The 12799-nt window shown below is 56.3% G+C and overlaps 2 protein-coding genes across 2 annotated transcripts in view; one reads left to right on the top strand and one right to left on the bottom strand.

Moving 5' to 3' along the window:
* The window catches only part of LOC111153078 (kinesin family member 13B), a 204417-nt gene extending 195891 nt beyond the window's left edge, over positions 1–8526 (top strand). The window contains exons 40-41 of the mRNA XM_022511878.1: positions 280–1225; positions 3498–8526. Coding sequence (XP_022367586.1) covers positions 280–1225; positions 3498–3787 — 1236 coding nt within the window. The 3' untranslated portion in view covers positions 3788–8526. The remainder of the gene's footprint in view (positions 1–279; positions 1226–3497) is intronic.
* A 2301-nt stretch (positions 8527–10827) lies between these two features.
* Positions 10828–12799, bottom strand: part of LOC111153639 (homeobox containing 1) — a 190826-nt gene continuing 188854 nt past the window's right edge. Inside the window, exon 10 of the mRNA XM_022512785.1 lies at positions 10828–11805. Within this exon, the coding sequence (XP_022368493.1) occupies positions 11599–11805 (207 nt within the window). The 3' untranslated portion in view covers positions 10828–11598. The remainder of the gene's footprint in view (positions 11806–12799) is intronic.

Genomic DNA, 12799 nt, shown 5'->3' with positions numbered 1-12799 from the left:
GGGAAGGGGCAGGCTGGTGGCCACCCGCTGAGCTCTGGGTGCCGTGCGGAGTGCAGTAGACACCTGGGCCATGGTGGGCTCTCAGCGTTGGATGCGCGGCAAGAGCCCGGACCAAGCAGGGGCACTGGTATGGCCCCAGGGCTGCCCCAGTGCATGGCCACGGCTTTCCACCCTCCAGGCCACCATGTTTTCACTGGCAGAATCTGTCGTGGTTCTTTTGGAAATGAGCCGCAGACTTGGCATTTTAACCAGTTATCCTTGCACCCTTCCCTGCTCCAGCCTCCCAGTGTGGCCCCCACGGTGACTGTGCCCCCGGCCCCTGTGAAGCTCCACGACAGACCGACTAAAGTGCCCACGCCGCAGGCTCCGGAGGTGCAAGAGGGGCCGCCCAGTCCCCTGAGCGAGGCCTCCAGCGGCTACTTTTCCCACAGCGTCTCCTCCGCCACGCTGTCCGATGCATTCACCCTTGGCCTGGACGGCGCGGCCGCCGCGGGCGGGCAGACCCCCGGCTCGCCGCCGCCCACCCTCTGCCAGGCCACCCCTGAGACGGAGCTCCCGCTTCCACCCGCGGCTGCTGTGGCTGACAGTGACCTTCCTGCCCGCCCGCTCGGCCGGAGCTGCCTTCTGTCACTGCCGGTCCCGGCAAAGCAGGATGAGTGGGGTGACAGCAATGGCTCCTGCAACACCAAGGAGCCGGTGTCCTCGGAGAAGGAAGATGCAGGTGCACCCCCGACGTCTCTCCCAACTTGCGCCCCCCAGAAGGAATCATGCAGCGGGCAGAGCGGGGGCGAGGAGCGGCTGGGAAGGCCAGAGGACCGTGCGAAGCCGGCCGCCGGCTCAGAGCTGGACGTCTCCAAACCACAGGTGCCTCCCGACCTCCTGTCTCCGTCCCCTGCTCCCTCATCCCCGTTCAGAATCCAGAAGGTGCGGACCTCCGAGCTGAAGTCCTTCACACGCATGCTGGGCGGAGACCCCAGCTGCTCCTCCGCGGCGGAGGAGGACCTACTGGCCTCAGGGGCGCTGGGCGACGGTGGGGCACGGGCACCGGTCCTGGGAAAGCTGGAAGTTTCCTCCGATTCCGAAGAAGCCAGCGAAGTCCCAGAGTGGCTCAAAGAGGGAGAATATGTCACTGTGGGCACCAACAAAATGGGCATCGTGAGATACATCGGCCCCACCGACTTTCAGGAGGGGACGTGGGTCGGAGTGGAGCTGGACTTACCTTCAGGTGAGTGGTGCTGCTTGGGCCTCTGGTTCCCTGCCTGCAGCAACTCAGCTAAGAGTGGGGGGCCAGAGGAGTGCTGGCCCTCCCCCGGCACTGCCCAGAACCTGCTCTGGGCCCCTGACCTCCCTAAGCCTCCAGGTCACTACTTTTCAAATCAGGAATAAGAGTTTCCTAAGTGTTCTCTTTTCTTAACCTCCAGACATTTTTCAGAAACTTAAGTCATTAATTGAAAGCTACTTTTAATTTGGTAATGAACCTAAGTACTTTTTTTTTTTAAGTCACAGAGGCATCTGCTTTTGAATTGTGACAGTCTGACAGTAGCTCTGTGTGCTGTGTCTGCTCCGGTTGCAAACACGGGTGCCTGTGGGGGTGCTGGGTGCCTGGGCTGGAGAACAGAAGGTGGGTGATCTAAGGTGCATTACAGACTTACCCGTCTCTTCAGTCTCATTACAGAACGGGACATTCTGCCACCGACTGCATTACTGTTTTCCGAAAAACCAGGGCCACAACTTAAGGAATTACTTGGTCCTTCAGATTTATTTATTTATTTATGAGAGAGAACCCGAGCAGGAGGAGGGGTAGAGGCAGAGGGAGAAGCAGACTCCTTGCTGAGCAGGGAGCCCCACATGGGGCACCATCCTTGGGACCCTGAGATTATGACTTGAGTAGAAGTCAGTCAGCTGAGGCACCCAGGCGTCCCCAGATGGTTTTTTTTTTTTTTTAAACAGGTTTGTCGTGATACCAAGTCACATACTGTAAAGTCTTTCTGTTAAAAGTATACAGTTTAATGGTTCTGATATATTTACAAAGTGGTACAATCATTACTGCAGTCTAATTTTAGAATAGGTTCATCAATCCCCCCCAAAAAGCCACATTTCCATTTGTAAGGTAGCCTCCTCTCTAAACTCCAGGTAACCAATAGTCTATTTTTTGCCCCTCTAAATGCATATGAAATGTCCCAGTCTAGACTTCCACATAAAGGGGATCAGGCAGCAGGTGGGCTTTTGGGACTGGCTTCTTTCACTTAGCATGATTTTCCAAGGTAGATCCGGTTACATCTCCTGTCAGTGTTTCATTCCTTTTTATGGCCAAACAGTAGTCCGTTTTGCCCACCTTGTGTTCGTCCATTCGTCACTGGCTGGACATGTGGGTGGTTTCCACTTCTTGGCGATTGTGAATGATGCTGTAAGTTGTAAGTGGTTCCAGAAGAGGCATGTAGCTGGAATAGTTTTTAAAGGAGAGTCTGCTACTATGTGCAGAGGAATTGGGAGAGAAGTTTGTGTCTACAGTTGACTCAAGAATTAAAGAGGGATTAACAAATAGATGAGTTCATCCAGCAGTTCATATTAAGCACCTGCCATGTTGCAGACACCGTCTTGGATCCCAAGGATACCTTGGGGAGCAAAACAGAGTCTGTGGTTTCACTGGACTTTCATTTTAAGAGGGAGAGAATTGCCAAGTAGACAAATAAATAATTAAAATTTGATAGTAATAAGTATTATGAAGAAAATGAAATGGATTGAGTGGGCAGGATGATGGGGAGCCCAGAAGCAGGGACCCAGTGCTGGGGGTTGGTGTGTGTGTCCTGGGAGCTGTGCGATAGCAGTGGCCCGACCTGGAGGGCGATGGTCTGTTAAGTGCTTTGAGAGATGCACTGAGGGGACCTTTGTTGATAGACAGCAGAGGTTGGGGGAGGGCAGGTCAGATGTGCAGACAGCATAGAAAATTCATGACTGTTTTTGCTGCAGAGATCAGGTTCCCCACCAATCCATCCCCATGGCACGCTGGCATTTAGGGGTCACGAGGGCCCCTCTCCCTCTGCTATCTTGAGCACTGGGTTCTCATTCTTCACCTTAATGCATTTCTTTTGCTTTTACAAAGGAAACTTCCTCACACCATCTCGATAACACCCAAGTGTGACATCTAACTAGCTACAGTGGCGTAATTTGCCAGTTTCCATCTGATAGATTCAGGAAAAATAATCGTTCTACCCACAACTCCATCCTAGGTTTACGTGTGGACCAGCCAGGTTGGAGAAGGTCCGTGCCCCAGAGTGGAGTGGGATTGGTGACTTGCCTGCACCCGGGCATTGAAACGGCAGGATCTGAGGCTACCCGTCCTTGGGGACCACCATGTGCTGCCCCGAGACAGTCACCCCAGCCCCCTTTGCTCAACAGAGAGTGCCTGTGCCCCCCGGGGAGCCATCAGGCACACAGAGACAGGGAATAAGGGTCCTGGGAAGTCACCTCTGTGTGCTCTTCTGTCTTCCCCTCAGGTAAGAATGACGGCTCCATCGGCGGGAAGCAGTACTTCAAGTGCAACCCCGGCTACGGGCTGCTGGTGAGGCCAGGCCGGGTGCGCAGAGCAGCGGGCGCGGGCCGGCGGCGCAGCGCGGGGCTCCGGCTGCAGGGTGCCCCTGAACCCCGCAGGAGCAGCACTCTCTCCGGCTCCGCCACCAACCTGGCCTCTCTGACGGCGGCTCTGGCCAAGGCAGAGGGCACTATGGCGCTGAGGGCCGACAGGAGCCATAAGAACCCCGAGAACCGAAAATCCTGGGCCAGCTAAACCAGTGCTGGGCACCACACACCGCCCCCCGCCCAACCCCGGGTTGCCTCTTCCCGGGCTGCCAGTCTGCTTCCTTCTGCTTCCCAGGCAGAGGCTGACAGGCGGGGGGGTGCCTTTTCGGAGCCTTGCCAGTGACAGCCCTGGGGTGGAGTTGGGACCTGAGTGGGCAGGGACACCTCAAACCCCCTTCCGTGGGGAGCATGGCGAGGTGTCCTTTCTGCACCACGCAGGGCTGCTGACCTCTCCCTGCTCCTCCCAGGACTCTGGAAGCTTCAGGTCTTCCTCTGCCCAGAGAATGGGGAGGCACCTCAGCAACGTAAAGGGGTTGATGGTTCTAGGAGCCCAGAGCAGTCCTGGATTGTCGGTGTCAGTGGGGCCCATGCCTGGGGTTTTCCCCTGGGACTGTTGTTCTTTTTTTCTGTTCCAATGACCCCATTAACATCTTAACCATCCCAGTGCCTTTCTCTCCCTGCAGAGGTGGGGCCTCCTCCCATGCTGGTTCTGGCTTGCTCCCTAAGCTCACTGTATCCCTCTGACCCCCGGAGTCCCTACACCAAGTAACAAGCTCCCATAAGTGCCTCTGGCTGGCCTCCTGGGGCTCCTGGCATAGGGTCCTGGGTGCCCTAGCAAGGGGCTCTGGGCCTGGCCCCTCCCATCCTCCTCTCTTCCTTTCCACAGGGTTTCTTAGGGCTTTCTTTGTGGGTGTGTTAGTGTCTTAATACCTGCAAAGTGTTTTCTCTTTTCCATTTATTCCCTAACAGAGTGCTTGGAATATATTTATTTATATTTATTTTTTCAAAATCCAAAATCACTCGCGAGCCACAATCGCCTGCCCAGGCAAGAGTGCCCAGGGCTTGCCTTGCACCTCGGCAGCCTGTGACGTCACTCAGAGGGTGCAGGTTCCCAGAGGGGCGAGAGGGTGATGCCCCTCCTTATGTCATGACTGACGCAGATACACCAGTGGCCTTCCTCTAAGGTAACAGTGACAACTTGGAGAATTACTTTATTGTGCTTCTGCAGTAACGAAGTCAGAGGCATCACGACCTTATTTGGTGCAATTCTGGTTTCTTAGAAGGACCTTAGACTAGTTTCACTTTTTGGCAGTTCTCTACCCTGACTCCCTGACCCGAGCCTGGAGGACTGTGGCCTCGAAGGGCTCCCTACATCCCTGCGGCTGGCCTTTGCCGAACCACAGACGTGGCCCGGACAATACGAGCCCTTCAACAGCATTGCCCCCCCTCCTGCCCTGGAGCCCTTTCTTGCCGGGCGCACTGGGGAAGGCGTCTGTGGAGGCGGGCAGAAAGCTGGAGCCTTGCAGGACTGGGTGGTGCGTGGCCCTGAGGGGGACGTGCTGGCTGGGCAGCGGAGCCACAGGGTGCTAGGGCCGATGGGGCCCTTCCATGGCAGAGCCACTGCTTCTCCTACTTCCTGCAGCCCTAGTCCAGTGACCACCTGCCCTGGGCGTCCTCACCAGGGCCTCATGGACCCCAGCTGTCAGCAGGAGCCTGGTGGACATATGGCTGCTCAGGCCCACAGCCCTGGGTCAGGATTCGTACACAGCACTCCTGGAAGGCCTGTTTTTAGTTCTCACGTTTAGACTCTTAAAAAACGATGCCCAGAAAGGCTTTTCTGAAAGGTCTCATTCTCTAGGGATTGGAAGCCCCTCCTGAACAGTAATTCCAGGTTCCCTGCCCCTGAGTGAGGCTGTGTGGGGCCCACGGCCAGCTGGGGAAGCAGAGACCCATGGGCCCCCCCAGGTGTGCGGCTGCTGCAGGCTTGATCCCCCAGGGAGGAGCCCGAGATTAATTAACTCCCATTAATTACACGTGGCGGTGCCCGCCCACCGCTGGGGCCCAGCTGTGCGCCAGGTGGAGCTCTGCCGCTCCTGCCCCGCCCCACCTCCCCGGCCGGCGATTGGACCTCTGCCCGGGAGGTCCACGCTCGGCGCCTTCCCGGGACCTCGGCCTCGCCGGCCCAAAGCGCGAGCTGCCCCCCGAGGATGGGGCCGGAGCTACACCCCCGGCGTAGCTTCAGCTCCGCAGATGTTCGTGGTTGCCGAGCTGGAAGGGAACTTCTCAAGGGGAACAGGCTGAAACCGAGGAGAGAGCGCTGCCTTCCAGCTTGTAGAAGCGCCAGCGTCGGACTCCCAGCGCGGCGCTCTCAGCTGTTCCCCAGAAGCACCGGCCCCTCCTCACAGCACCCTGGCTGCCCTCCCACCGCCTGGGGCCCCGGCGCTCTGAGCGCCCAGCTCCCCCGGGACCAAGCCTTCGCAGTCCCGTCCTCGCCGGCAGGGGGCCGTTGGCCCTGCAGGTCGGTGTCTCAGTTCCTCCGGTCGTGGCGGCCACGAGCGCATCGGGGCTGGTGGTGTGCCCCCGGGAGGGCTGGCCTGGGCCCCTACTGGGCGCCTCTGGTGTGAGGGGATCCCGCCCGGGGCGGCAGCTACGCCCCCGCGGTCTTGCGTGCTATGGGTCCTGGGCTCTGCTCTTCTGCTTAACGTCCTTCCCGGCGCAGAAGTCTTCTAACAGCCGGTCTCTGTGGACACCAGCATCCGTGTGGTTCATGGACGTAGGTCCCGCCACTGCCCATTTCTCTGAGGGGAGCAGCTCTTGCTCCCGCAGCCTCGGGTTACCTGCCTGTGGGCCCACGTCACCCACCAGGCTCCCTGGGGAGAACCAATGGAAGGTGGCTTGGCCCTTCGTGATCCTCACTTACTGGGCAAAGTACTTGCTGGAGCCCAACTGCCGGTAACGTGGCACCGACCACGCTCTGTGGAACCATCTGGGGAAGGTCAGTTGGGAGGCGAGGGCTGTGGTTCTCGCTCTGTCACTAGGGTTAGTTCAGATGCAGCAGACCGTGATGGAATTCTGGGCTGGAGCAGGGTTTTAGGGGGCCAGAGCTTGCAGGGACAGTGGAAGAGCCTGGACAGACTGAGTTCAGAGCAGCCCTGGCATGGGAAGACTTTCCAGACCACCTCTCTCTGCCATGCTCCCCACCTCCCCTTTGCCTGGGGCCAGCTTTTTAAATGCTGGCAAGCGTCCTCTGCCTGAGATCCCCCACCCCGCCTTCCTGTTCCTGCATCTCTGCCTCTCCAGCAGCCCCCCCTCCCGCCCCACACCCAGCGTGGGTGGGCTTCGGGCCATGCTGGGCCTTTGAGCACCTGACCGAGCGCCGGGCGGGGCAGCTCTGTTGCCTTCCTGGGTGGGAAGGTTGTCGGTCCCCCTGGGAGGAAGGTGCTACAGCGGCTTCTTGCCAGGGGTTTCCTGCGAGTGGAGTGAGCTTTGGGATCCGTCCCGCAGCGTGTGAGAGAGGAGCGGGCCGTCCTGTAGGTGTTCTTGGGCTGTCACCAGGGCTGGGCGGTCACCAGTGCTGGGAGAAGCGGGTGTGGCTCTTGTGCCCCAGCTGTGGCCCCGCGGGCACCCTGGCAGCCATGAGGGCTGGGCCGGATCCTTGCAGGGACAGGGTTTGCGGCCCTGAGCCTCCTCTCTTCTTGCTCCGCCACCGGAACTTCCCTTCCAGCCCACGTGTCGGTGGATAACACGGGGTGCTGGTGTCACTCCGTTGCAGTCTGCTGTCTTCCTGGGCAGCCCGGGGTAGCCCCGCTTCTTCCCGGGGAGAGTGATGCAAGTCAGATGGAGGCCCCCGTCCTGCTTGGTCTGTGGCCTTCGCTCTGGCTTCTTGGTGCAGATTCAACGGTAACTCGTTACTGGAAAGCAGTGACATGAAGTAGACATGGTCACTAAAGCCATAACCCAGGCAGTCCCCACAACCCAGCATTTATTGGGCCAGAGGAGCCGTCTTTTGGGTCGTGTGATCATGGGAGAGAGAGGGAAGGGCCCCATTTCCTGTCTTCTGTTCTCTCCTTACGGGTGTTATGTTAAATGATGTGTCAACGCTAGGATTCCGGACGTGGTTCCGGCAGGTCCCAGGCTCTGGAATTGGGGGTGACAGCAAGAGGGGATGGGCTGCCTGGCCACAGGTACAGCATGAGGACTTGTCAGAGGCCAGATAGGGGCTGCAGTGGGGACAGCTGTCCAGAATCCCAGCCTGGCCAGAGGGCGCGGGAGCAGAAGGAAGCACAGCCAGCGCGTGTAACTGGGGCCAGCCATGAAGGGCCTTGTGTGTTTGCTGAGAGATTGGAGCATCCGTTGAGCTGTGAATGGGACCCTTGCAGATTTGAAAGGCTTTAGGTGTTTCCATCCCCCATTACTCCCCTTCCCCTTCTCCTCTTGGCTTAATGTTCCTTGTGAGACCCACAAGAAGTTCAAGGGTATTTATTTTCCTGGCTAAGATTAGCCCTACTTGCCTGAGGTCGCTTGAGGCCTGCATCTTGGACAGGGAGTGCCCAAGGAGGCGGCCATCTGTCTGTCGTGCCTTACCCTGGGGACGGCGAGTGCAGCCTGTCTTCTGTGCCTAAAGACACTGGCTCGATGATCTCCACCGGTCTCTCTTTCTCAGAGAAGTCCGTCGTGCCTTTAGCCGGGCTGCTGACACTAATTTTGTGGGGAGGGTCTTGGAACAGTTCTGTAAATAGGATGGGTTCACGTATAACGAAGTGGTTCTGATTGGGGGACTGTATTGATTTGCTGCACATGAAATGGGAGTTTAAAAAAATCCAAAGACTCTGTAATGAATTGTAAAGACTGAATGATTTGTATTATAAGATGAACTAAACCTCTGTAATTTTGTACCATATATGCCTTTCTGTCATATGACCAGCAGCCTCTAAATAAAACCCGATTTCGTGCCTATGTCTGAGGTTGGTCTTGTTGCCTTTCCCTCCGTGAACCCAGACGTGGTGGTGTTTGCGCTCATTGTAGACTGTCCCACAGGGCAAGGGGTGGCCTGGGTCCAGGGCTTTTCAAGATTGAGGCTAGAAGAGGGAGGTTCAGGGAGGCAACAGGTCCCTGAGTGCATGTCTCCGGCCTCTCTGCTCTTTGTGGTTTGGACTGAAGAACCAGGGAGGTCCAGTGGGTTCTGTGATCAGTCTTATCCCCTTAGTTGAGATCTCTCACGGGCGCCAAGAACCAGCGGAAACTTTGGGGTGGCCTTTGACCCCGGGTAATGGGAGCTTCTGGGCCAACTGGGAGGCAGCTGGCTTGGAGGGGGTTGGAGGGGGGCTGGGACAGACCGCTTCTCTGGAGCAGGATGTCCCAGTGCTCAGGCCAGGGCCCCACTGCCTTGATCTACAAGATCGACCTCACATCAGACCCCCAGCTAGGGAGCTGGGGACTTGTTCCATGGCTGCAGAGGCGGTTCTGGGAAGGAGGTGATAGTTGTGGACCCTGGCAGGGCTGGGCCGCATCCCCACGGGCTGTGGAACCCAGTGTTCTCTGTAGGCTCCTGCTTGTCCCCATCAGGACGTGGCTCCCAGCCATCACCCGGCATGGTTCACAATGGCATTCGGGGTGGCAGGTCTGGCCCCTCCAACCTGGGCAGGGGGGAGCAGGTCTCCTCTTGGATGACCTGCGGGGACCAACTCAAGGTCCCTGAGCACAGCCCGGCACCGGACAGGGACGAGGCAAGCCCAGGGTGCTGTTTCCACAGGGAGCCGACTCCTGGGCAGCCCTGCACCGGCCGCTCGCGTGGCCCTCGGCTGATGTAAATGTCCTTGCAGATGGAGAGGCCCGATTGGTGGTGGCCACCAGTCAGGGCACATGTTTGCAGGACTTGTTTATATTCATAAGTGCCAAAGAGTTGTTCTCAGAGAAAGTACTGCCAAATTATGACAGAAATTTGGCAGCCAGGAGCTGCCCTGCTCTGAGGCAGGAGTCTGAATGTAGAACAGATCTAGCTCCTGGGATAAATGCTCACCATTTTTCGAGTTGCTACTCGTTTTCTTGAGACCCTCTCGGTCTGCCTGAGGCGGTGGGCTTGTTTCAGTTGTGCAGACCCAAAAAGGGGCTCCAGTGGACACGTCCCATTTAGTTCGTTCAGTCACTCTCTGAGTCAGTGAACGCTTGTGTCCTTGTCCTGCGCCAGGCCTCATGCAGCAAGCAGTGCAGACAAGTGATCCTAATGAGACGAGCTCCACAGCCGGGGCTAGAGGGCACGGGGTTGGCAGGAGGGGCCCCAGGGGCTGTAGGGGCTGAGGGGGTTCCCTCCAGTGTGGTGTGTTTGCAGGGCTCAGAGGAGAGAAGTTGGAGGGGGTATCGCTGGGCAGGCGGGTGTGAAGGAAGCAGAAAGCAGTTTGGGCCCAAACAGAGGAGCGTGAGGGGAAGATGGTTCTCGGCATTCCGCCCCCATCTCCCGCCCACCTCCACTTGTGACTTAGGATTAGGGGGGCAACTTAAAATTCAGCAGAGCCTTTTCTAATGATGCATGTATGGGAAGAAAGCCATTTACTTCTTAGGCTTCCTCTGAGGAGGAGTAAAAAGCAAATCAACCTGAGTCTGTTGGGTGAGAGGGGGCTCGGGCACGTTGTCCTTGAGCCCTGGATAAGTCTTTAAAGAAACACAACGAAGCTTCAGCTTTCTTTGATTTCATTTTTCACTGCTAAAGGTCAAGAAGCCCCAGGAAAGATGGCTCCTTTAAGAAAACTAGGTGCTTGGGATGTGGCCCGGCGTGGGAGAGGTAAGGTGTGTGGGACTTCACCACTCAGCACAAGAAAGGAGAAGGCTGCGGTCCCAGCGGTGGAGAAGCCCTAGGACCGCAGTGGTTCTGGGATGGGGAAAGCGGGTGGGAAGGGAGGAGAGGGAGGGAGGCTGGGGCCTGCATGAGGGCACCACGGGCAGGACAGCTGTGGAGAGGCGCAGCCACTCCCGGGGTGGACACACCCAAACAGAGAAGGCAGTTCCGGGAGAGGTGGACGGACTCAGGGCCTTTTGTGAGCAGGTGGCATTCCCTCTCACCAGGCAGTGTTTGACCTCTGCCAGGCATCCTCAGGTCTCCGGGCGCACCAATCGCTTTTTAAAGCAAAGGCACCGATGTCTGAAACAGAACGCGGACGCCCCTCTCTCTGTCAGTGTCGACGCGCTTCCCAGGCGACCCTCCATACCCAAAGAAATCCGGCCAGTCTTTGTTCAGTTATACGTTTTATTCTCTAATAGGTACAATACTAAAATAAACACAAATTAAAAAAAAGTTTTATTAAAACAAAACTGTACAAAAAAGCAGTATACTACATTTTAATTACAGAACAGTCTACTGTCCAAAAGGCACTAATCCAGAATAGGAGATACAATGATACAGGACTCATTTGAACTATTTTTAATCAATACAATAGAGCACTTGTTTCTTTGACCATTTACATCTAGAAACAAGGGCTTTTTGCTACAGTCATTACACATTGTTATAAATATGAGTCCCACAGGTGAAGGTGCAGTATCACTCTCCCTAGACAAGGTTCACGCCAAGAGGGACTGCCTTGGGGTTGAGAGGTGGGTCGGCAGCGGGGGTGGGGCCCGGGCCCAGGGTGCCTGACGCCTCCCCCGGGGGGGAAAGGCGACCGCCCTGGCGCACAGAGCTTGTCTTCCAGCCTGGCCTCTCAGATGGTTGGTTTCTGGCCATTACTGGCAGCCACTTTATCCCCCTCTTGTGTGTTAGCACCGGGAAAGTGGGCTCTGAGATGCTCCAGGGAACTGGGGCTGGAGGTCTGGTAGATGAAGCGTCAGCAGCTCGGCAGAGGGGAGGCATTTTGGTAACTTGGTCTGAAAAAGGCAGCAACTACTCGGAAGAGGGACACAGAGCCCAGGGACAGCCAGTCAGCTGGGCACTAGAGCTGGGCAGAGCCCCCTGCTCCTTTCTGGGCAGACTTCTGGCCCAGAACTGAGAGGTCCTGCACCTCCCCCTGAGGGACCCGGTGGAGTCTTATGTTAGAGAGATCTGACAGTCCTTTGTTTTGGAAGTTGCTTTCTAGAAGTGAGATTCAGCTTCCCAGAGGCCGTGCCCTGCCTCACTGCTGCCTCAGGACCGCAAGCAGCTCCTGGGCAGGAGAGGGCCAAGCTCTGTCCACTTCTCCATGTTTGGTGGCCTGGACAACTCTCTAAACCCCAGATTTCATTCTCTGTTGGACTCTGGACCTAAGGAAGAGAGATACTGCAGCTTTCCAAACAGTGTCATACACATAGAAGACAAAGACAGGCATCTGATGTTAACAAAAATAAGTAACAAAGAAATAGGATTAAACCAAATCTCTTCTCACAGCATCCTATACTACATCCTCCTTCTGCTTAGCAGAAAATTGTACGTACACAAAAATACAAATACACAATTTTGTAGAACAGTCTGATTTTAATATATTTATATATATTTATATTTATACGAGTGGCAGGTTAGTTCATTATATAGAGCTTTTTGCACTTTTGGCTCATATGCAACAAGGCTTATAAATTCAGCTTTAGCTTTCATTCAGGTTTTATAGCTTTTGAACAATTGTTTTCACATTTAAAGCAGCATCCAATTTGCACTAGGAGTTTGTGGTGATTACAGGAAAGATCCGGGGTCAGGAGGTTACCCACAGGGAAGGCAGGGCCAGGGGCAGATATACATTCCAGTGTGTGTGGCGATGTCAGAGGATTGCTATGGGACAGAGTTGACCATGATGACCCCTTGAGGTAGACTGAACACCTTACAGCAGACTCAGACACAGGTGCGACTCCCCTCAGGGACACATGGTGCACAAGATGGGGGACAGAGACCAGGAGACGCCAAAGGGAAACACAAAGACTAAGACACACGACGGCCAAGGCAGGGAAGGGGGCGCTCTGCCCCCACACCCATCTGGTAGGGACCCCACACAGCCCGTCGCAGATACTCGAGTATTTGGTGGACGCTAAAGACTTTCACGCGGTCCCAAGGCATCTGGTCCATGGTATCTGATCAGATTACGACTGTCAAACCCACTTTCCGTTTTATAACCTGCTGTGCCAGCTCGCTACCACCCGCGCCACGAACAGGCAGAGCTGCACGTGGTTCCGCAACCGGGATGAGCACCCAGCACTCCGCGGGTGTCGGAGCGTTCGGGTCCAGTTAATGGAGAAGCAAGAGGGCCTCTTCTGCCGGGCGATGCAGGGC

Source organism: Enhydra lutris, unplaced genomic scaffold (genome assembly GCF_002288905.1).
Source record: "Enhydra lutris kenyoni isolate GAN:26980312 unplaced genomic scaffold, ASM228890v2 scaffoldscaffold3, whole genome shotgun sequence".
NCBI lineage: Eukaryota > Metazoa > Chordata > Mammalia > Carnivora > Mustelidae > Enhydra > Enhydra lutris.
This window is presented reverse-complemented; position numbering and strand designations above follow the sequence as displayed.